The sequence below is a fragment of the Protopterus annectens genome, chromosome 5.part0 (genome assembly GCF_019279795.1).
Source record: "Protopterus annectens isolate FY-2018-M chromosome 5.part0, PAN1.0, whole genome shotgun sequence".
Lineage (NCBI taxonomy): Eukaryota > Metazoa > Chordata > Ceratodontiformes > Protopteridae > Protopterus > Protopterus annectens.
In genome coordinates, this window is record NC_056735.1 from 663389296 (window position 1) to 663414495 (window position 25200).

The 25200-nt window shown below is 36.2% G+C and overlaps 1 protein-coding gene across 1 annotated transcript in view; it reads left to right on the forward strand.

The window, feature by feature from the left end:
• Positions 1-25200, forward strand: part of LOC122802743 (suppressor of tumorigenicity 14 protein homolog) — a 910319-nt gene that overhangs the window by 323051 nt on the left and 562068 nt on the right. The window contains exon 8 of the mRNA XM_044072511.1: positions 3372-3514. Coding sequence (XP_043928446.1) covers positions 3372-3514 — 143 coding nt within the window. The remainder of the gene's footprint in view (positions 1-3371; positions 3515-25200) is intronic.

Genomic DNA, 25200 nt, shown 5'->3' on the forward strand with positions numbered 1-25200 from the left:
CTCTTACCCTCCCTTCTATACATTTCACTCGTCCTTCAAAGCAAAACTTCAAGTCAATGTAAATAAAATAGCTAAATTTGCCACAGGGCAGGCCCACTACTCTCACCATTGCTCTGCTCCTAGGTCCTTAACTTGGCTCGAACTACCCCACCTTCTCACCTTTAATCAACTAACATTAACTCACAAAATACTGTACAACTCCTCATTTTCGCAAACTACATGATTGCTACTTCAACACTATATTCCATCTCGTGACCTGCGCTCCTCTCACAAGTATCTACTATCTAGTTACAAACCTCAAAGATCTAACGGGATTAGTCTGTACTCTCACTATGTTGCTAAATCATGGAATAGCATTCCAGAAGCACTCAGACTTATACCCCACTACTATTCCATCAAGTCTAGGCTGAAAGAGCATTTAACCAATAATTGGATCTGCCCATGCTCCTTGCCATCTTAGCACTCTTTTCTATTCCCTTCTTCCCCGCTCTTAACAGACTTTCTTGATATAGCCTACTTCCATTTTTGCATTACCTCCTTTCTAGCCTCACCTCTCTTTAATTCCTTAACCTTCTAATATCCTTTCTTTATATTCTTACACTAACTTTTATTTATCCCAGAATTTATGACTGAAATTTAGTACCTAGTTCTCCTGCCAGAAAAAGTTATATGGCTTTTGCTACCTATTACTTATTCTGTTATATACTTTTTATGCATCATTATGTCACATGCATATTAGGAACTCTCTTCTATCTTGTATATAATGTATGGTCAACTGTATTGCTTGCCTTATAACTTGCTTATTTTATTTTATTGTGTTCACAAATTGTACTACTTTGTTATTGTCTTAATATTTGCAACCATTGTTAAACTTTTTTTTAATTCTGTTTAATGTGTACTGTGGAGATTTTCTCCCCGAGCTTCTGCTGAAAATGGCCTCATAACAAGTCTGACTTTCCCGGTAAACAAATGTCAAATAAATAAATAAAATGATTGGAGTCAAAGCCAAAGACTTGAACTAAATACAAAAAAATGCATTATCATCCCTTTTGTCAAAGGGGAAGTCCGTGCAAATTAGAATATTAGCAGTCGTCGTCCCCCCCCCCCCATAGCTAAAACCCTGTGGTCCTGTGGTGAGAGATTTGGGAACACAGGTTGATAACAACCTTAACATCAATCAGCATGTGACCACAGTGGTAAGGAAGGCCTTCTGTGTTGCACATCTCATAAGTAAGGGCATTGCATCCAAAGCTAAGGATGTTATGAATTCCCTGTACTCATCCCTCATCACACAACTAATAGAGTAAAATGCTCCCTTCAGTATGTACCTCACCAGACACCTGCAGCAGCTAGAGATACCTCAGAGGTTTCTCACCAAGAAAATTCAGGGCCTTCAAACATGACCTACATGGTCAGGCTGAAGGCCCTGTCACTGTATTCTGTATCTTATAGGCTGCTGAGAGACAACTAGTGCCTGGCCTACAGAGCAGTCCCAGACCCTGCCCTAATGGAAATGCTGCACATCTGCAAGTCAAATGGGACAAGATTCACTCACTCTAGGGTTCTTAACTTAACCTGCGACATTAACAGAACATGCTGGGGAGACAGATATGTCTCCCAGAGATTGCCACTCCTGTGGAACAAATTCCCAATTCAGGTAAAGCAGAGCTCCTCAATGACCCTATTTAAGCTTAACTTAGACAGCTGGATGGGAGACTATAAATTTACCCCGAGGGTGTCACCTATGTCCCTCTTGGATAAGGGCAATCGGTGCTGATCATAAACTCACGCTGCAAATATAGACCATACAACTTGATCAATAAGGGAGCAAGGGTATAACATGGCTATACTTATAAAGGCCTTAGGGTCAATAGCCTAGTAAACTCCTATGAACCTTTGAACCAATGAGATACTGTAGATGATGGTGAAGAAATATAGATTACAGATAAATGTATTTTTATGTGACTATCAAGGGAAATTTCTACAAGTTCAATTTGGACTCACTGTCTGGGGCTGCCTTGCTACTGCTTAGTAGCAGCAATAATAGGGGTAGGTTCTCCTCCTTCTCTGCCAGCAAAAAAGCACCTCATATTTGTGTAGCGCCTAGTCTGTTGTCATTGAGCACTGCATACTTGGTAAGGAACTGTGTGGGAATGATAAAAGTGTCTTTCATCCATGAGTCAGTAATGGTAATACTGTTAAGGTTATACTGATCAGACTGTATTTCTAATGGAAGCCATTTGTTATTTACACTATAAATGTTCATCCAAGCCATTGAAATGTCTTTAGTTTTAGTTGGCTGACAAGGGAATGTAACATCAGCAGGATAAGAGTTTGGTTGAGTATCACCTGCAGTGAGGAGTACAGAAATAGCAAATATTATCAGGAGATTTGCTGCAAGTTTGCTGGTGACTTTCGGGATGTTCAGACTGGTAAGTAATGGAGAGGCATATTCATCTTCCAGAAACAGGTAAGCTACTGTTATATTTTTTCTTGCCACACCTGTAAGGGATGGTTTTGTCCTATATAGGCAGCCCAGTATTTCATATTTTTTTTGTTACTGCCTGTAGGATATGATGGTCAAATTTCATCTAGACATCTGTGATAACACCTAGTAATTTGATACTGTAATACCAATTATATTTTTATTTTATTTGCTGACATTACTGTGATTTTTTTACAAGAATTGTTTAGGAATGAACATAATTAACTTGGTGACCTTCGGGTCTGAGTTCTTGAAGTGAGGAAAGATTTTTGGCTGAGCAGATAAGGATCCAGCCGTCTCCATATTGTATTATTAAGGCATGTTCCAAAGTTGTAATTAGATCACTGAAGAGTAGATTGAGTAGTAAGGGGTCAAGTATAGATCCTTGCAGAACATCTATTAATATGGGTAAAAAGGGAAAAAAAAGTCATTTTAGCATTTTATAGTCTGTTCTCTGTTAGATAGGTAACTATGAAACCAACGAAGAACTCTGTAAGTCCTAAGGAAGAAAGTTAATGTAAAAGTTTTTGGTGGCAGACAGCACCAAAAGCTTTGGAGAGGTCAGAAGAAAGTGTAGACACCAGGTTGCCTGCATTTCTGTTTTAGCTAACTGTGCCAGTAAAGCTGATGCAAGACAGAATTAGTACAGGGAAGTATTTTTTTCTTTATTTTTCCATGTACTTTTTTGCACTAGAGATTCCAGAAATATGCATAGATTATTATCTTGTGCTGTTGTGAAAAAAATGTTATCCCATATAATAAGCACTCATTGAAAAATCAAATAGTCAACTAACTAACAGCATTTCCCCACTGAAAGTACGTCTGTGGTGCCAGGCGTTATGCGTACTATATAATAAGAGTACATAAAAATTGTTTTACATTCCAGATGGTGTGGTGTGCCAGTCTCCTGGGCTCCTCCTGTAACCAGACTGACATCATCAAGCAACGTTATGCTGGTAACCTTCTCTTCTGACAGAAACAGTGAACAACATGTATTCAAAGCTTACTTTCAAGCTGTGGCAAAGGCAGGTATGTATGAAGTATCATAATAATATATAGTCAGTACTATAGCTGTAGTATATGAAGTGTCAGTGCAACAACCAGAAATAACTGCATAAACATGGGGAAAACAATACATTGCCTGCTGTGGCTGCAAACCAGATCTAAAATGATGCTGGTTTACATCATTCTTACTACAGGAGGTTACATATATCATCCTAAATGCTAAGTCAAACTGACATTGGATAATGGACACAAATATAAAATGCACTTCTCTCCTTGATTTTGATTGTTTTAAATATATCTTCACACTTGTAATTATGAGCATCTAAAATGAAGTGTTGCTATTTTGAATAATAGGCTTAAACTTAGAAAAAAACAAAAAATAAACATATATTTTTACTATGAAAGGGGTAGATAATTGAGAAGAATGGTTCTAGTCATGCCTCTCAATTGTCCAGATTTTCAGAGAATATCCAGATTTTTGCCTCATAATTTTGGTCTGTCACTCATAAAATTTGTGGTTTTCTGGCAAATCACCAACGATTGAAGTCATTAAATAATTTCACATATCTGAGTTTCAGACTTTGGGCCAGATTCTGAAAGGCCTGCTCTCAGTGTATGTCTGCCCTGATTTTGAAAGACTTATTCTCAGTATAAGTGACTTTCTTCAGTGTAATGCCTATCTATAAACAGGCTTACTACGGGGGCTAGATTCCAAAACACCTGGTTTTAGCCTGCTCTCAGTGTAAGTGGTCATTTACACTAAGAGCAAGTCTTTTGAATCAGGCCCTTTATATTCTTCAGAAAATGCATGCTAACACAAAACATGTTATTCTAGTGACTTTATAAGGTTATAAGAGCAATATTTAAAATCTATCCCTATTTTTGGGCCTTTGTACCCCTGTTATTTTAGACTTTGTCCAAATTTCTTGTGCTAAGAGGTTAAGAATTATGGTTCTAGTGAAGAACCTGAAGTCCAACATGGAAATATAAAATAATCTGCAAATAAGATACATTCTATAAACACAACTTTGACTCCCTGATTTTCACAAGCATGTTCTGTAGCTGTGAATCAGCTTTCCAAAATTAAGATAGTTTTACCCTTGAAGAAAGTTTTTGTAACTGGTGGGTCTTGTGTGGTTAAGAGACAAATGAAATAACTGCTTATTTATTTTGTTTCAGTTGTCCCAGGATGTATAGCACATGTAAGTATGCCTGTTTTCAGGCAAAACTTACATAAACAAGAGAAGTGTGAACAGCAGTAAACAAAGCTGCAATATAAAAGAACTACAATAACCCAAGCAAATCAAAGCAATAATATAGTTTATACAATGAACAGTTATACTGAGACAGAACACTGCACTGCAGTTATATAGAACTGGCATAGTAAGTATGAAAAACAAGAAAAAGCACACAGCTTACCATAGACAATGTCAGATCAAGTTTATGGATAGCAGCAACATTCAGTCTTAGGATAAAATGGTAAGTCAAAAGAAAAACATTTTAGAATGTCAAACACTAGAAAGAACAACTAGGGCATTATTCAAATCAAGACAATAAATAGAAAGTTATCTATTAACATAATGTTAGATCTTCATGCATCAGCATAGCTAGGTCATCTGGCACCCTGAGCAATGCCAATGTGGTGGTCCCCTTAAGATAAAATTTAGAACCAGAAAAAAAGTCCCTCTGTAACTGTAACATACAGTAGCTGTAGACAGAAACAGCAAACAACTAAATACATTAATGCAAGCAGCCATGATATCAGCCATGGCTGCTTAAATGAATGCCAACACCCAATCAGCAGTGCCAGACCTTGCTGCACAGGCCACTCCATCAACTACATTGTGTCCAATAGAGGTATGTTGGCTATGGTTTCCACTTAGGATGTTAATTTATATCTCATATCTCCATTAGGTACCCTCTTCAGTGTTTCCTGAACTTGAATGTAAACTGGTAAGTCACATTGAAAGTAGTCTTCAAGTGGTCTAACATCCAGGAATCTGTGTGTGTGTGTGTGTGTGTGTGTGTGTGTGTGTGTGTGTGTGTGTGTGTGTGTGTGTGTGTGTGTGTGTGTGTGTGTGTGTGTGTGTGTGTGCGTGTATGTTAGGGGGAAGGACTGCTGCACTCTCATCCTAAACTTCTTTCTCAAGGACAGCTGCCATCACAATGGAGTCAGCCATGGGAGCCTTACTTCAACATTTGCACTGTACCATTTCCATTATGATAAAATTTAGTACACTTGCAACTTCCGTATACATTATGTAAATTTCATATGCATCTTACTTTTATTTAAGCCAGTTGTACCTCTCTACGTTATTCAACTTATTTTTTATTTTTTGTTGTTTTCTTACTGGAGCTTTTCTCCCCAGGCCTCCACTGAAAAGGGGCAATTTTCCTACTCAGGCAGACTATCCCAAAAAAAGAGATAGAAACAAATAAATAAATTAGACATCAAGTTTTATATCAAGTTTAAGAAAAAGTTTACATGAAGTACAAAATTCATCACATGATATAAACAATTATTTCAGACATCACACTTGAGACCAATGAACAGCACAGCATTAGGAGGAGGCATAGTAATAAATGCAGGAATAAATCAAGGCTTTCCATTAGGAACTTATTTGCATATCATATGTATTGATGGAATGGTGGATATAGTCATGAAACAGAAAACGAACAGATTTTCTCACAACAGACACTTATGCAGTTATACAACCTTATACTAATGACATAACATTTAAAACTAAAAACAATCATAGAAGTAGTCCAGTTCTGTGGTATTAATGGCTGGAGCTCTGACTGTGACACAGAGCACCTGAGTTGGATTAGGGGTCTGGGGTCTGGGCACTGGTGGAGCTGGACAAGGGGGCAGAGATTGAGCAACTTTCTATTTTCCAATACCAGGGGAAAGACTGGATGGAATGCATGCTCAGACATATCTTCAAAACCACTGTTGCAGATCAGGGTTGCATAGACATGCTATTTGTAAGGTGTGTGTTTTTTGGGGGGGGGGGGTGGCACAAGGATCTGTTTGAGTCATATGCAGAGGTACGGGCAATTACATTAAAAGCCCATTGCACGTCTTCCCCTTAGAGTTATGCATGGGGTTATGGTTAGGGTATAACAAAACAGCCGTGACAGGCTCCTCATTGACAGCTTCCTGCAACCGGCTTTTATCCCATATGAATGAATTGACTGGGATAGCATTTGCCCAGTAGGGAATGAATAAGCCAGATAAATCAATAAATAATAAATGGTGGTTGTCAGGAATCAGGTATTTAAAAAAGGATAAAAAAATCATAAAGGTAATAACAAGAGTGTAAGGAGCACAAACACTCTGTCATTCCTGTGTTTGGGTATGGTCATTTTGTACATATGTCCACTACCCAGTGGAAAAATATCTTTCAAAGAAATAGTCTACCCCAAACCTAGGAAAGATATTGATTGCTTATGCAACATCAGGGAATTCCTGAAAGGTTGTACCATCTTTTGATTAGAAACAAATAAAAATTATGAAGTCCTAAGGGATGAAAGTATGCAATCTTGAAGTGTCAATGAACTGATTCTGTTACTGTGAGCTATTGAGTAAATCCACTTCTTTTGTGGTTACTGTTTTTTCATGAAGTGGAACTGCTGAAATATTTGTTTCTGTGACTCTATCGTAAGGCATTCATATGTACCTCTTACCAGGCTGTGCAAGGAAAGAGTTACGGTTAGTTGCTTCTCTGGTGCCAGGATCCATTATATCACACTTACACTAAGATGCTTGAACAACAAGTATTGGTATGATTCTGTCATAGTACATGTAGATGTCAGACATAAGAAGCACTTCTCTGGACTATATGAAGAGAAAAATGATGGGGCTCTCAAACTGTGTGTCCCAGGCTAGGTATGAGTGTAGTACTGAATGGCATTCTATCTTCTCCAAGGATGATGCCACAATATAAGTAAAAAAGAAACTGACTTCAATAATTAGGTAAGTTTTAGATGTCATTTGAAGGGAATACAATATTTGAAAGTCTGGGAGGATATGATTGACAGACCACGCTGATCACCAAGGATTGCCTGCATCTGCCCCCTCTAGGGTTGTGATTATTGGCAAAGAAATTGAAACCCCTATAGTGCCTTTTATAGGCAATGCCAATATGATAAACCTACCAACATAGCAAACCAAGCAAAGAAAAGTATGAAGGTTTTACTGATTAATTCTAGGAGCCTAAACAAAAAACTCCACTTCCTACAAGCCCTCCTCACTCTGAGAATATTGATATCTGTGTAGTGACTGAGACATGCAAAGAGCACTCCAGCTGTATAGGGCTAAAATACCCTCCATATGTCTAGATCAGCTACTATGCAGAAGGAAAAAATTGTGGAGGTGTCCCAATATTCATCCAGAAGGCACTCTCATTGAGGTTGGTAATGCAACATGGTACACTAGAGCTTCATGTCAAAATAACCATTGGAAAGGTCCCATACCATATATTAGCTTGCTTAAGAACTCCTTCTATGACCCAAGAAAGCACAATGCTATCTACAAGAACTGGAAATACTCTGTATTAAACCAAATATAATTTTTCTTGGTGATTTAAACCATCCAACTGTAGAATGGAAAGAGATTCTTGGACTTTGTCAACATAAATGTCTTGGATCAATTGGTCAGACTATTCTCTAGGGGTAAGAACATCTTGGATCTTGTCCTCACTAATATGGGGGCTTCCTGCACCATCCCTTGCATATCTTCCTCACTTGTTAAGTCTGACCATGAAGCCATATCCTTTGAAATAAAACAAACCAGAGACCCATTCTGCCCCAGGTACCTTTAGAAATTTCTCTAAGACAAACTTCCTACTCCTAAGTAATATATTGGCAAGCTTCAACTCCTCACAAAATGCAGTTAACGCCATTAATAAGCAAAACCATGCACCACCACACCACCATGCCAGCAGCTGCATACATGCAACTGCACCCTGTAGAAACAAGCACAGCAAAACCCCAGAAACAAACCCCTTTGATGAAACCATAATATCAACAAGCTTTACAATAAAAGTAACCAGAGTAATTCCCAGAATGATAGAACCCTTGTCATTGAAATAAACAAACAAACCAGGAGCTTAATAAAAACCACAAAAGCCAAGTTTGAGGCTAAAATATCCACCAAAACCAAAGAAAATCACAAGGCTTTTTTACTTATCATCATAATCTCTGAAACACAATGCAATAATGTGCTGAGCCGATTGTGAACAATGTTACCTACAATGAGGCTGAAGACATAGCTAGCCTACTTTCCAATAAATTCAGATCAAACTTTGCTCCTCTCTCCCTATGTCTATCCCACAAGATATACCTGAAACCAATTTGCCTCCAATTATCACACAAGACCAAGTCATGAAAATGATATCAAAAGCTAAACTCATAGTATCAGTGGGTGCAGAAAATTTCCCTGGATGCATCTTAAATAGCATGAACCATGATTTAGCCACCCCCCCCCCAACAACAATGTCAACATCCTCAGCCTCCATACAGGTTTTCACCAATTGAATGGAGAACAACTACAATCATTCTCCTGCATAAGGGAGGACCTTTCACAAACCTAGGCAATTACAGACCCATAAGTCTGCCCCACCTCAAATGCAAAGCCATTGAAAGACTTATTATGGAACTAATCAGTAAGAGCATAGGAAACCTACAAACACTGCACCAGTCTCAGTTTGGACTTGTCAAGGGCAGGTCATGCTTATTCTATCTGGTGGACTTCTTTGTAAAGGTTACTAAAGCAATGGATCAAGACAAAATGATACACACAACATACCGTGTCCTCACCAAGGCTTTTGACACAATCACATGACGTGGCATAGTAGAAAAGCTAAATAAACTGGGAATGAACCTCTATGTCACTTGCTGAATTTCCAACTGGCTCACAAACATGATGCAGGAGATCAAAATAAGGGAAGGTGCCTCCACAAAGAGACCAATCACAAGTGGAGTACCCCAATGTTCGGTGCTGGGAACTCTCTTTTTTGACATGTACTTCTCTGAAGTAAACGTCAATACCAAGGGGCTCTGGCTGACTATGTTTTCAGATGACTGCAAACTAGGAGCAGTTACTGAATCTTCTAATGACTTAGACATCCTGCAGGAAGGTTTGTTCTAAACAAATAACTGGTACCTGAATCATGGACTCAAACTAAATGGCAGAAAACGCATTATCATATCCATTTGGAAGATGTCTACCACAGGGAACTACCACACTGACAATATGCCCATGTGAGTTGACCCAGTTTTTTGGGATCTGGGAACTTATGATGACAGTGACCTAACATTCTTCCAACATGTGTCCACACTTATGAGAAAGTCCTTCTATATCACACAGCTTATAAACAAATGGATTGCAACTAAATCCAGAGATATAATTGTCTCCCTTTACTCAGCCACCATTAGGCCAGTCATTGAGTATAACACCCCCTTTGGCATGTATCTGTCCAGTCATATCCAGCAACTGGAATGCCCATGGAGCTATCTAACTAAAAAGATACAAGGCCTAAACAATATGCCCTACATGGACCACCTCAAAGCCCTGTTAATATACTCGGTATCCTACACACTGCTAAGAGGTGACCTGGGTCTGGCATACAAGGCATCCTCCAGCTCAATACTGCTGGACCTACTGCACATCAGCAAGTCAAATAGCATCAGAAATACTCAATCCAGGAATCTAAATTTCTTCTCTAACATTGACAGAACAGTTTGGAGGGATAGGTATATCTCACAGAAGATACCACTGCTCTGGAACAGACTCCCCATCCAAGTAAAACAAAACTCATCTTGGCCCATATTCAGTTATAACTTGGATCTATGTATGGGTAATAGAAAATTTACCCCGGGACTGTCCCCTATGCTACTAATGGACAGGGGCAGCTGCAAAATGCGAACTTGTCCCACACATTGGTCCCCTCAAATTATCTATGGTGTGATCTCAGTTATTCTCACTATGGGTAATATATAATTATTGACCATGGTTCAGGTAAGGTCAATTTAACACCAAACAGGATAGGTTACCTCAATTGCCAAAAGGGAAATTGGCTGGGTTTAAAATGGCCTACAAAGGCAGCTAATCCAGTACTTACCTATGAACTAGAATGTAAAAAAATAATATAAAAGGGAACTTAAGAGGGCTGTCATGAGCTACCCAGTCTTTAAGCAGAGCTCTTTAATTTTAATCATAACTTAATAACTAGTAGACTTCTCCTACTTTAAAATCCATTAAACTGACTTAATTGCATTGTTTTAATGGTAATAATTACTTGTCATTTCACTTTAAATTTCCTGGAGTATAGAGTACGTGTTGATCTCATAAAGTGTCTTCTTTGTGATTCACTTAGAACTGACCTATTTTTTTAGTTCCTTTTCATGAGTTTCTGAAAAAGAACAATAAAATCTAAAGCTGATGATGTCTAAAAACAAAATGTTTCAAGACAATGAGATTATGGAGACAAAGACTTCTGAAACAAAAAAATCTCTTCTCTGATTACACAATAAAAGGATATAGCAAATAAAAAATACAGAGCTAGCAATACAGAAGAAAGGATAATCCATCATCTAAAATTAAGTTAGAACTAATATTTGCTACTGAGGATTTAAAAATGGCATTCATTCCTCTGAAAACTGCAAGTGACAATACTTACAGTTAACTTACTGCAAGTAATATAAATCTTGTGCATTTTATAAAAATACTGCAACAGTCAGAGAGTCACATTTCAGTAAATGAAGATAAACTTAGCACAAGGAAAGGGATCTGTCATCACTAGCACAAGATGTAATTTCTATGCAGTAGAAACTCCTTTGTAAAGTGCAATCTAGAAGGGATAATCTTTTTCTTAGAGGAATACCAGGACTTTAAAATTTCAATTTAATAGGCAGTGTTAAAGAAATTTTCTTATTAGACAGCCAAAAATCAACAGGGGATATAATTATCAAAAGATCTCATTAGACTGCAAGAAGATTCCAACAAGATTTATTGATTAGACCAATTTATATAATTTTTTTAAATTATCAAGTTGTATTTCTTATATTCAAAACAGTGAAAAAATATATATTTTGGAAGAGAAATAAAATCATATCTCTCCCTTGCCAAGTACAGAAATAACTTGTCCCAGTTTGTTCTTAATTAATCAATAGCAAAATTTAATTTTAGATATGAATCCCTACCAAGTAGCTTTCATATGGCAAGGTTACATCAATTTTAGGGAAATATGTAAGGCAGATTGATAATTACTAGTAAGAATGTTTATTTGTCAGTGATTTGTTAGTGAAGTTTACAGAGCACAGGCTATATGGATCTACAAAGTAGTTTTTTAAAAAAAGTGTTCTGATATATATATATATATATATATATATATATATATATATATATATATATATATATATATATATACATATATATATATATAATGATCTTAATTGGTGTACTTATTATATTTGTAATGTTACCTTATATTTTATTTCTGAGCCTCATTAACTATTCTCACTTAAGTAGTATTAGGGTTAGGCCTTGGAAAGTGTTGAGAGGGGTAATGCCAAAACATAATTTTTATGGATATCCTGTTCAATTCTTTCTTTCATTTCCAAGAGTTAGTATTTTTACTATGCCAAGATACACACACAGACACACACACACACACACACACACACACACACACACACTATATATATATATATATATATATATATATATATATATATATATATAATCCAAATAGAGCCAGCAGACAAGAGGCACCAGAGATTTCCAGCTGGGTCACGTTTTTACTTGGCCCAGGGCTGGGGACTCTGACAAACGCCCTATACAAGGAACCAATGGTGGTTTATCACCATGCCATGCCAGGGGGCTAACATCTAACAGCAATGTAGCCAATATTAATAATGACAAGGAACCTGAGGTCTGCTTTTCACAAACCATGAATAATGATGCAGAACCAACAGGTTCGATAGATGTACAGGTTTGAAGTAACACCACAGATCAAGATAATACTGCAAATATTTGTCCAATGGATAATGAAATTTTCACTCAACCTGATGTTAGACCAAATGTGCCACGAGCAGGATTAACAGGGGTATCTACAGGAAGTGTGAAGCCTGTGGCCATGGGTTTTCAGCAGTTCCCCCTTCCAATTTCTGTGGAAGAGGGGATGAGGAGGACCCATTCAAACAGCTGAGGGAGACAGAAACGCAAATACTCGGCAGAGACAATCCAGTCAGTCCCTCAAGAAAATGTGGAATCAGGCTGGGACTGTTTAGTCTGGAACATTTTGAAGCATGTTTTAGACATTGATGAACTTTCTGTGTTAAATAAAGGACTTAGCTTTATTCCGACAAGTCATGGTAACTTAACATATATCTTAATTGATGTTAAGATGTTCAGTAGGAGCATCATGTTAAAACTTGAGTTTGGTGATAGTAACAATGAACATTCATCAACTTTTAAAAAAACCTAGCCTATATGTGCCGAACAATCATTTGTTAGTAGAGGCTTTTTATAAATTAGTTGAGGATGACTTGTATAAATGTTTTAACAATGAGAATTCTAGGAGAGGAGGGAATAAAACCAAATATAATTTGAGTTTTAAGGAGCGGAAAGCGTTGAGAAGATTGCAGGATGATAAGAATACTGTCATCAGACCATCCGACAAAGGTGGGCCAGTTGTAATTATGGAGAGGGATGGTTACCAGTGTTCCATGAAGGATATGCTTAGTGATTCCAAATACTATACTGTCATTAGTAATGTACAGGTTAATACCCTTAAGCACAGGATCTATATGATGTATGATGATATGGTCAAAAGTAGCCATATATCCCTAGAGCTATGTAGATTTCTAGAAGCAGAGCACCCTGTGATACCAGCTATACAGGGTCTATCCAAGATTCATAAAGATGGGAACCCCCCCCCCCATGAGACCCATTGTCTCAGGTAGGAGTTGGTGCACAGAACCTTTTTCACTATATGTGGAAAAGTTCCTTCGACCAGTACTAGATTTAAATCCTGTGGTTCTGAAGGACACTAGGCAGTTCCTTCTGGGCCTATAGAGCTTTACCAGTGATCTAGATTTGGGAATGAATTTACTTTTTGTCACCTTAGATGTTCAATCTTTATTTACTGTTATTCCCAATAATGTAGGCGTTGAATCCATTAAACATTATTTAATTAGACACAGTGAGTATGGGGAAAGACAAATAGATTTGATATGTTTATTCCTGGAAGTTGTCCTTGAGAACAACATCTACCTGTTCAACCAGGTCATGTATTTACAGCGTGATGGCGTGGCTATGGGCACATCTTGTGCCAATAGCTACGCCAACATGTTCCTGGCCCTTTGGGAGGAGGATCAGTTGTTCTCTATGATGCCTTAAGGAGAAATATCCCCTTTTATCGTCATTTTGTGGATGATGTCTTCTTTATTTGGACTGGGGCCATTGATCAATTAAATACCTTCATTATGAATATGAATAGTATGACTAATTATTTAAAGTTTACAATGGCATTCTCTTATAATAAAATAGAATATTTGGATGTTTATGTTGAAAGACTAAAGAATGGATTTATCAACACAGGCATCTATAGAAAAAGATGTTATAAGAACACCTTCCTACACAGATGTAGTATGCATCCTCATTATACATTTAAGAACATAGTTAAAGGGCAAGGGATGAGAGTCTCCCAGCTAAATGCATCTGATATGGGATTTCGCTCAGAGCTGAATACCTTAAAGGAAAGACTCATGAAACGAGGCTATAGTAGTGATGAGATCAATGATGGGTTATATGAATTTGATTCCCTTAGACAAGGGAGAGCCAGCCCTTACATTTCCAAAAGATTTGAACATGATACAAGGAGCATCCCTGTGACTTACTCTAATGAGGTTAGGATACCCATGTTCTTTACTACAGATAATAAGATAGTTTAAGATATAATCAGTAAGCACTGGAGGATACTAACTACCAACCCTGATATTAAGAATATTGTGGGTGACATACAGAGATTTAGGTTTAACAATAAACCCAATTTAAAGAGGATTCTTTGTCAACCCTTTGATAGGCATGACACTGGATATAAGCAAGGCATGGGTACACTTCCTTGTGGAGAATGTAGAATGTAGTTACTGTAGATACCTAGATCCAAGTGGTAAATATGTGCACCCAGATACACGGCAGAGTTACAGCTTTACTATCTTGGCAGATTGTACGACCTCACATCTAGTATATCTTGCGGTATGCGATACCTGCCGGTCTTTCTATGTTGGTAAGACCGAAAGGATGCTTAAAAATATGATAAGGGAACATCTGTATGGTATCAGGATTAGATCCTCCATGAATGCTCTTGCAAAATGTGTAATGGCAGAAGGAGAAGACCATAATTTTAAATTTATGGTAATAGATATCATAATACCCCTTGCCCTTGCCGGGGAAGGAGATATTAGAAATTGTACTGAAGGGAGGAAAAATAAATGGATTTTAAGGTTTAGAGCAGATTGAGGGAGAGGATTAAATGAGAGAGCCTCCCTGAGACCTATCCTGAAGTCCAGGAGGTTATATGTCAGCTGAGTTTTCCGCTCCTTATACTTGTTTAGGTAATATGGAATTTTTGATGTGCATAATGAATCCATGTTAGACAGGTTCAATAGTTTTAATTTATGTGAAGTGTTATGAAATGTTTCAGTACTAATTTTTGTGCTCAGAATTTTTACATATGCATACATTATATACATATATATTTTTTATGAAATATTGGAGTTAAAAGTCTTTTAATTAATATATGTATTTTATCTAAACTAGCGTATATCTATTCATAGATATGCACTTTTTGTCATGCATAGTATAGCTCTGTTTTTAACAATGAACACAGAGTGCCTTATATTCCTGGTTCATATTACATCATTCTTCACACTTCTCTGGATTCACATTACACCATTCTTCACACTTCCCTGTGTTCCCAGGCTAACAGAAACTACATTTACATTCTTTACCTCTGGGCAGAAACCCGAGCAATAAAGGACATTTATGCATGCAAATTCTGGCCATTAACTATGGCCTTAAACAATAGCAAGAATTCCTTCATCTAGACTGGCTGGAGCCATGTTTACATCAAAGGGTCACAACATGCCCCACTTGGTCAGTAAAGTGCACTGTTGTTACATTATTTTCCAGTTCTACAGGTAACACTATTTTTACCACCCACGACAACAAGCCTGTGGCTTACATTAATATTTACAAATGACATAATTATCTATAAAATTCTATCTAGCTAGGCTGGCAGCCTTCACAACTTCTCTAACCAATTTGGATTTCAGAAAGAATATGAAATTTCAAACCCTTTACATTTTAGTAAGTGGTTATTTTAGCAGTTTGATGACTATTTTAATTATTGTATTTGATGACAATATAGTTGCGAACAGTCTAATATTTGTGTATAGTTTTAAATTATGTATTTGGATACTAATATTTTATATGTTAGTTTGTATTGCAATACTAACAAGTAGTGTAATAGATTGATTTTGGCGACTAATTTTGTATTTAGTTTAGTGTTGCAGTTGATAATATCATGTATTGTTACTTTAAAAAGTTTGAATGGTTAAAATTCAATTTGGCGCCGTTGAAGTTTCAAAAGGCGGACAGTTTGAAATGAAGGTGTTCTGAAGAAGCCCATAAGTTATGGGTGAAAGCGCTTAACCATTTTAATAAGTCCGCAGTAACGTACACCGAATGTCCGTTTACTGTTTTAATGTTTTATAGTAGTACGCTTCTAGCGTTAGTTTGTACAACCTCGGACATGAATTTGTAGAGGTTTATTTAGAACTATACGAGTATCTATGTCAAGTGTTTGTTTCTTTCTTTCTTTCAGCTTTTCCCGGTTAGGGGTCGCCACAGCAGAACTCCGGTCTGCTAATGATTGGCAGTAGATTTTGACGTGCTGGCTTGCTGGGCCTAACGCACAACCTTCAATGAAGGAACGCCCATTCACGCATGTCGCCCCTCGCCACACAGAAGACGCTCTAACTGAGAATTGAACGGACAACGTCTAACTGTGAGGTGACAACCCTACCGCAGCACCACCACTGTACGAGTATCTATGTCAATAAACAAGCTATTTTAAACTTGGAGTTGGCGTGCTGTTCAAAACGCAATTGGAGCGTTATTTGGCAAAAAGCAGTTTGAATTAACTAAGGAATTTTGGCAGCTATTACAGTGGACATTACAATTTTACTGCAAGTATTTGTTTGGCTTTATTAGGAAATTGTGACAGTAACAACAGTGGTGTTGCAGGACTTATTGGTACTCCGTGGCTATACCAGTTTCAAATGAATCAACTTTGTTAGTGACTCACATACTCTTTCAGATCATTTGAAAATTCAATTATCTATCAAAGCCGTGAACCATTAAGCAACTTTTGCTCAAGAGGAGCATGTGATTCAAGAAATTAACAGGTCTTTGAAAGAATGTGTGGATTAGTTACCACATAATAATACTAAATTAGACATATATTGGGCTACATTTAAATTAAGCTTGAGAGGTTTCTAATAAGTAAAGCATCTTATTATAAAAAAATAGATATTAAATCAACTCTTTAAACCTTGAACACCAACTTAGTATCAAGTATGATCCTGACATTTAATGACAAATACAAAAACTTAATAAAGAGCTTAAGATTATATATTTATCTCTGTTGTCATGGTGCAAAAGTAGAACACTAGCAAAACAGCTGGAATAGTCCAAATCCCCTCTAAACATATAGGAACACTGTTTCTAAATGTTATATCATCTCCCCCTACTCATTTTATAAAAAGCAGAATGGAAACTTGTATTATGCTATTTTAAATATTGTTAAAATCTTTGAAAATTTCTACCATAATTTATACAAGACTAATTCATCAGTCTTTTCTGAGAATGAGTTGTGGACATTTCTAGATAATTTGAATTTCCCTGCATTCCAACAGAAACATTATGACTTATTATTCACACATGTCCAAGCATATAAAATTATCCATTTGCAGTATAAAATGAGATAAAGCACCAGGGCCTGATGGGTATACCTCAGAATTTTATAAGTGTTTTGAAGAATAGATTAAAAATTGTTCTTAATTATTTAACTGTTTTATTAAAAATGGATTCTTATGTGAATTATACCAAAACAATATTGTTATTTCAAAAAACAAATTATATTATCCCTAGTCTTTTTAATCTTCAAATCCTTCTATGGTACTTGTTGATGATGTTAACATTTATCTTACTTGCCTGCATATTGATATACCCAAAAATGTATTCACTGTAAATTAGTTGTATAAGTTGCAAATTATTAATTAAACATACAAAAATCATTCTGCTTCCCTGTCATGTTAAATAGAGATTATACATTTAACTGGTCCAATATGCAAGGACTTAATTTGACCAAGACAATTAAATATCTAGGAATTAAGTTTTTGACTGCTAATTCTTCTGACTTTTTGACTGTTATAATACAGGGCAGAACATTCTTTTATACATTAAAAGATTGAGTTGTATGAAAAACTGATATTATAAAAATTAACATTCTCTCTATGATCCTCTTTCATTTTATATCTTCTATATATAATATTGCCAAACAGTTTTTCACCAATATACATGCTAATTTAATCTAATTTATCTGGTATCTCAAACCGCATATAACTATCTTATCAAATATTGATTTGTTCCACAAGACAAGATGGTATAAATCTCCTTGATTTTTACTCGTACCATCTCATTATTAAGTCACTTAGATTAATTGGTGCAATTAATTATGATCCTGATGAAAATGGCTGGTGCCTGACTTGGACTTCATTTGGCAAAAATTATTAAAAAATTATTATTGCAATCCTTTATCCCTCTCCTTCTCAAAATCAGCTGATATAAAAAAATGAAAAATGCATCCTATTATTAAGAACCCCATTCAATAATTTCAAAATCTAATGAGTTAAGTCAATCCTTATGAAATAGTGGAACGGTTTCAACTGATTCATAATATTCCTAATTTTCTAATAAATAATTCAATAATTAATTTTTCCTCATTTCCCCAGCTGAAAAAAGCTTCAAGTACAGAATCTTTTATACCAAACTATGGATTCTACACTACATATATCTGAACATCTTGAGTTGCCTAAAAGTTGTTCACCTATTTTAAAAGCTAAGTTTCTCATTCTTGTAATAAATTTAAATAAAATCAATTAACTTGGGGGATTTCTTTCAACTCTTAACATGTTAAAGCCTATATCTTTGTCATATAACTTATAAATTAAAAATTTGAGCAAAGCTATAAATATGCCTCATATTGGTCTAATCAAAGAGACAACTTTGTTGATGAATCTATAAAGCCCTCAGTTTTACTCAGTATCAACTTTATTCCTTTTCAAAACCTATATTATACACAGTCTGTGATTTTAAATAATGCTTACATATCCCTATCAAACTAGAATGTTTAATATTTTAATTTCTGATTGTTGTACAGTTTGTGTATTGGCTGGAGATTACTTAATGCATATTCCATGGAACTGCAAATTTGCCAAGAAATTATGTCTTATTTTGCAACATGGAATTTATATATCCCTAACTTACCAACTTTTTCTTGACATTTTGCTACCTTACACTTAATGTAAATAAAAACAAAAGAAATACAAACTGAGAGCTCTTATCTTTGCTTATCATTGCTTTGTCTTTTAAAACTTTATATTACTAAGAACTGATGCAACTTGTCTTTAATGCATTGGATGAATTTATTAAGTTAATCAACAAGTATTACAGATCTTTTAGAATAATCTCAAGTGATAAACCTAGTTTAAATAATTTAATAAAATCTTGGACTATCCCTCTCAATATCTTATTATAAATTCTATTTCAGTGCTCCCTTTTTTTCTGTTTGGGGAAAAGGTTTTAGATTTCTCTATTCTTTTAATCTCTAGTATACTTACTCTATCTTTTTGGTTACCTATGGAATATTAGTTCATACTTTACAGCCAGCATGAACAGACTATTCATACATGTTAGCTATGGTTCAATACAGTTGTTGAGCAGTTTAATATGTAAATAGTGTATACAGTGTATTTAGTTAGCGTTATCTTTTTTAATCTAGTTTGCTGCTTGCTGTTTATTCCATTTATATGATTTTCTAATCTAGATTATTATCTGAAAAATCATTAATAAAATACTCTTTGGGGAAAAAATAAAAGAATAGAAGAGAACAAAGGGAATAAAGGTATTTAAGCTGCTGAGTAAAACTTTTGGCAAGAAAATGAGAATACAAATGCAGTGGGAAATTCTTTCATTGAAAATAATAAAAATAGAAGAAAAGTAGATAATATATAATATTACTGAGTAAAATACACACACACACACACACACACACACACACACACACATATATATATATATATATATATATATATATATATATATATGGATTCACTTCAGAATGTCGAACTTGCAAAACTTCGAATTTCAGTTTTTGAAATCTCTAAATTCTGTACAGTAATCTGCATACAAAGCAGAATTGGAGATTTCTCTTTTCTTCACTAATGTCAGTATATTTAAGTAATGGGGGTGTGGGGGAGCACATGGGAGCTTGCCCCCCTGAAGAAACTTTGAGAAACTTGGTTTTGTATTTTTTTGGATTCGTTTCAGAGTTTCAAGATTTCAAAACTTTGATTATATGGTCTTGACCATAAGAAATTCAAAGTTTTAGAAATTCAACATTCTGAAGTGAATATATATATATATATATATATATATATATATATATATATATATGAGCTTGAGTTTTCAGAAACTCAAAATTCATATTCTCGAGACGATATGACTGAGTTTCTGAAAACCCAAACTTCAAAAAACAACAGAAATCTACCTTTTTTCTACATTTTTGCAGGGTGGTAAGCCCCCTGTACCCACTACATCCCCTGCATATTATATATACCAACTCTGAGACTGCACTACAGAGGGAAAAAGGGTAAATTCCCCAATCTGCACTGTACTGCAATCTCCATTCAAAAACTTTGAGTTTTCAGAAACTCAATGATATCATCCTGACAATATAAATTTCATGTTTCTGAAAACTCAAGCTTCTGATAGGGACCCATATAGTTAAAATGTATGTGATAGACATTCAAAGTTAAATGATAGGTACATAAACTTTTTGAAAAAAAATTTTAAATTTGGATAATGAGTATTTTTAGGTGTATCTTTGGTTTGATGAACCTTCCTTAAAGAGAAATGAGAATAGGAAGGATATTTAAATGTGACACACCTAATATTATTGAATATTTCAAATTTTGTTATATTTTCATTCAGAGTAAACTATATTTCAAATTTTGTTACTTTCTAGTTTGATACATAGTTTGAGGGTATAAGTAAGATAATTCAAAATTCTCTGTGTACTAAATATGGTGAATTATATGGTGGATATGTTCTTAAGTTCTTAGGTAAGTACTAGGCTAGCTGCCGCTATGGGCCATTTTAAGACTAGCCAATATCCCTTTTTGTGCTCAAAATAACCTATCCCATTTGGTTAGAGATTGGCCTTACCCATCCCATGGTCATTAATTATATATTACACCTAACAAGAATAAATTTGAAGGGACCCATGCATAGGATTAACCATTTAGGAGCTGCCTTTGTCCATTAGTAGTTTAAGGAGCAGTAATAGGGTACATTTTCTGTTTCTCCATCCATAGATCCAAATTGTGGTTGAGTATGGACAGGGATAAACTTTGTTTTATGTGGATGGGGAGCAGTGGTATCCTCTTTGACATATACCTGTCCTTCCAAACTATTCTGCTGTTGTTACAGAAGAAGTTTGGATCCCTAGACCAAGTATTTCTGATGCCATTTGACTTGCTGATGCGTGGTAAATCCATCAGTATTGATCAGAGGGTGCAGAGGGTGCCTTTTATGCCAGGCACAGGTCACCTCTTAGCAGTCTGTAGAATACAAAGTATGGTGACAAGGATTTGAGCTAGTCCATGTAGGACATGTTGTTTAGACCTTGTATCCATTTAGTAAGATATCTCTGTGGGTGTTCCAGTTTTTCCACGTGCCTGGACAGATACATACCAAAGGTGCCTTATATTCAATAACTGGTCTAATGAAGGCTGAGTAAAGGGGGATAATGACATTGCTAGATAAGACACAGACCCTTTGTTTATAAGCTGTGCAATATAGAAGGGAAGGACTTTCTTACAGCAATGAACACATTTCCAAAAGTTAGGTCACTGTCCACATAACTTCCCAAATCTCCCCAACAAGTGTGTCAGTTCATAGGAAAGTATTGCTAATGTAATAGCTCAGTGGGATAGATGATTTCCCACAGTATGCAATAATGAATTTTTAGGCATTTAGTTTCAGTCCATGATCTTGGCACCAGTTATTTATTTGAGACAAACCCTACTGCAGGATGGCTAAATCATTTGAGGATTCAATGATTGCTCCTATCTAGCAGTCATCTGCAAACCTAGTCAGCCAGAGCCCTTTCATAATGGCATTTACTTCAGAAAAGTAAATGCCAAACAGGGGAAGTCCCAGCACAGAGGCTCGCGGGACTCCTCTGGTGACTGGTCTCTTTATGGAGGTAACTTCCCCTATTTTGATTTCCTGCATCCTATCTGTAAGACAGCTGGCAATCTAGTGGGTGACATGGCTGTTTATTCCCAATTTGTTTAGCTTTTCTACTATGCCTGAGTGGGGAATAATGTCAAAAAGCTTTGTCCAGGTCAAGGTATGTGATATGTACTGTTTTGCCTTTATCCATTGCTTTGGTCACTGTTTCAAAAAAATCCACCAGGTTGAGAAAGCATGACCTGCCCTTGATGAATCCAAACTGAGATGGGCCCAGTGTTTGGACGTTGCTCATATCCTGATTGATTAGTACCATTATAAGTCTTTCTGTGGTTTTGCATATGAGGCTGGTCAGACATATGAGTCTGCAATTGCCTGGGTCTGTGGAAGGTCCTCCCTTATGCAGAGGAATGACTATAGCTGTTCTCCATTCACTTGGTACAAAAGCTATATAGAGGTTGAGTTTAAACTGTGTTGTTACAGATGTGGCTATATCATGCTTCATGCTATTTAAGATGCAGCCAGAGATATTGTCAGGACTCATTGATGCAGTATTTTTAGTTTTGATAGAACTTTTAGTGTGATAGCGAGTGGCGAGCCAGTTTCAGGTATATCCTAAGAGACAGATGGGGAGAGAGAGGGATAAAGTTATAGCTAAATTTATCGACCAGTAGGTTCACTATATCTTCTGCCTCAGTGGAGGTAACACCATTCTCTATCAGTTCAGCCCATTTCTGAATTGTGCTTTTGAGATTATGAACATAACTAAAAATGCCTTGTGATTGTCTTTGGCTTGCATAGTTATTTTAGCCTCAAACTTGTCTTTGGTGGATATTATTAAGCTCCTGAATTGTTTGTTTATTTCAGTGACATGGGGTCCAACACTCTGGGAATTACTCTTCTTATGTTTAGTCAAAATTATTTTTCTTTTATTATAAAATTGGTTGATATCATGGTTCGATCATGTTGGTTTGTTTCTGGGATTTGCCTGGCACCTGTTCCTATGAGGTACAGCTGCATATATGCAGGTGTTTACATACTAGTATAGTGTGGTGTTATATGAATGTGTATGTGTAGTCAGTGGAGATAACAGAGTTTGGTGGGGATTTGAATCTTGCAAATATATCAATTAGAAGGTGGTACTTTGTCTTAAAGAAATTTCTAAAGGTACCCTGGGTGGAAGGAATCTCTGGTTTCAATTTTAATTTGAAGGAAACTGCTTTATTGTCAAATCTAACAAGTGATAAAGATAAGCAAGGGACAGTGCAACATGCTCCCAAATTAGTAAGGACAAGATCAAAATATGGTTCCCCCTAGTGGATACTCTTTCTAATTTTTCCAGGCCATTTGTATTGACAATGTCTGGGAATCTCTGTGCTTGTGCAATAGTGATGTTGTAGGTTTTCCAGGCTATAGCTGAATAGTTTGGTTCACCTAGGGAAATGATATTGGGTTTAATACTGAGTGTTTCTAGTTCCTGTAGATAGGCATTGTGGCTTTTTTTTGTCATAGAAAGAGTTCTGTAGTTAGCTAATATATGGTCTGGGACTTTTCTGATGGTTATTTCAGCATGAAGGAGCTCTAGTGCATCATGCTGCTTTACCAGCCTTGATGTGAGCCTCTTCCGGATGTAGATTGAGACACCTCCACCTTTTTTCCTCTCCTGCTCAGTAGAGTGCCTAAATGTGTGGAAGGCATTACAGCCCTTCATGTTGAAAAAAGTAAAAAAAATGGTAAAAGAATGTTTGTTACAGACATGCCAGAAGGGTTCACTGCAATGCATAAATGCTGCTACTTTGGAGATAAATAAGGAATCTGTATGAATGTGTGTCAAATTAACATTATATGTTAGAAAAAAGAGCTCGAATATGAATGACAAGAATAGAAAGATTGATATAATGGAAAGAAAAGAGATGATTTTGAAAGAAAGTAGATATGGCATTTTTCAAAGAAGTTCCCACATGATAAATAGTCAAGGTTGAAATAAAATATAACTCTGAGACAAGAGAAATCGTAAAGACAAGAAAAGTAATCAGGAAAAAAACTTGGTGAAGTAGTTACAAAGTATCATACTAGCCATAATTACTTGAACAAGCTATAACATATGATTTTCTGCCTTATATTAATTTCCATTTCATGAAAATGTCATTTTTACAGGATAACCTACTTTAAAGCAAATATCTTTTTCAACTAATTTCTGAATATCATAAGCCATCTTTGATCTTACTTGCTTTACATCTTATGGTAGATCTGGACCAGTTTCCAACTTAAAGCCATTCTAAGAGACTGTGTTCAGATTATTTGCTGCCAATTTATACTCATCTGTAGTGCTTAACAATTTCACAGACACTGTTCATAGGTTGTTAGTATTTTAACAACCACTAGGCCCCTTACAACTCTAGGGGTATGTTAGTAGGGAGGTAACTAAGGATTTGATGGGGGGGTAAGATAATATTTTTCTTGTTGATGGCCTCTGTCTATGAGGGACATGGGGTCAAATACAATTTCCCATCCAGTTGTTAAGGTTTTTTTGAATAGGGTCAGGTATGAGCTGTGTTTTACATGGATGGGGAGCCTATTCCATAGTGCAGAAATACTTTGGGACAGATATGGATATCTGTCTCTCCAACACATTCTGTTTATGTCACAAGCGAAAGTCAGATCCCTAGATCTAAAGTTTGTGGTGCTGCTTGGTTTGCACATGTGCAACAGATCCATCATGGCTGGGTCTGAGGAATCCTTGTAAGCCAAGCAAAGATCCCCTCTCAACAGCCTATAGGAGACTGAATTACAGTGACAGAGTCTTCAGGTGATTAGTGGGAATTAAGGGATGATTAGAGTGGTACTATTCCTTGTACTTGGATGCCATACCCATACCTATAAGTTGGGTGACATAGAACGATTTTCTTATTATCTTAGTTACATGTTGGTCAAAGGCCAGATTGCTGTTTACACATGTTCCTACAGCCATCACTACTGGGTTGACTCTTAGGGATATTTTATCAATGGAATAATTAACTTGGGTTGACAGTTTCCCAAAGGGTATTATAATGCATTTTTTGCTCATAGGTCCATAGGTGGTTACTGGGCTATTGAATCAAAG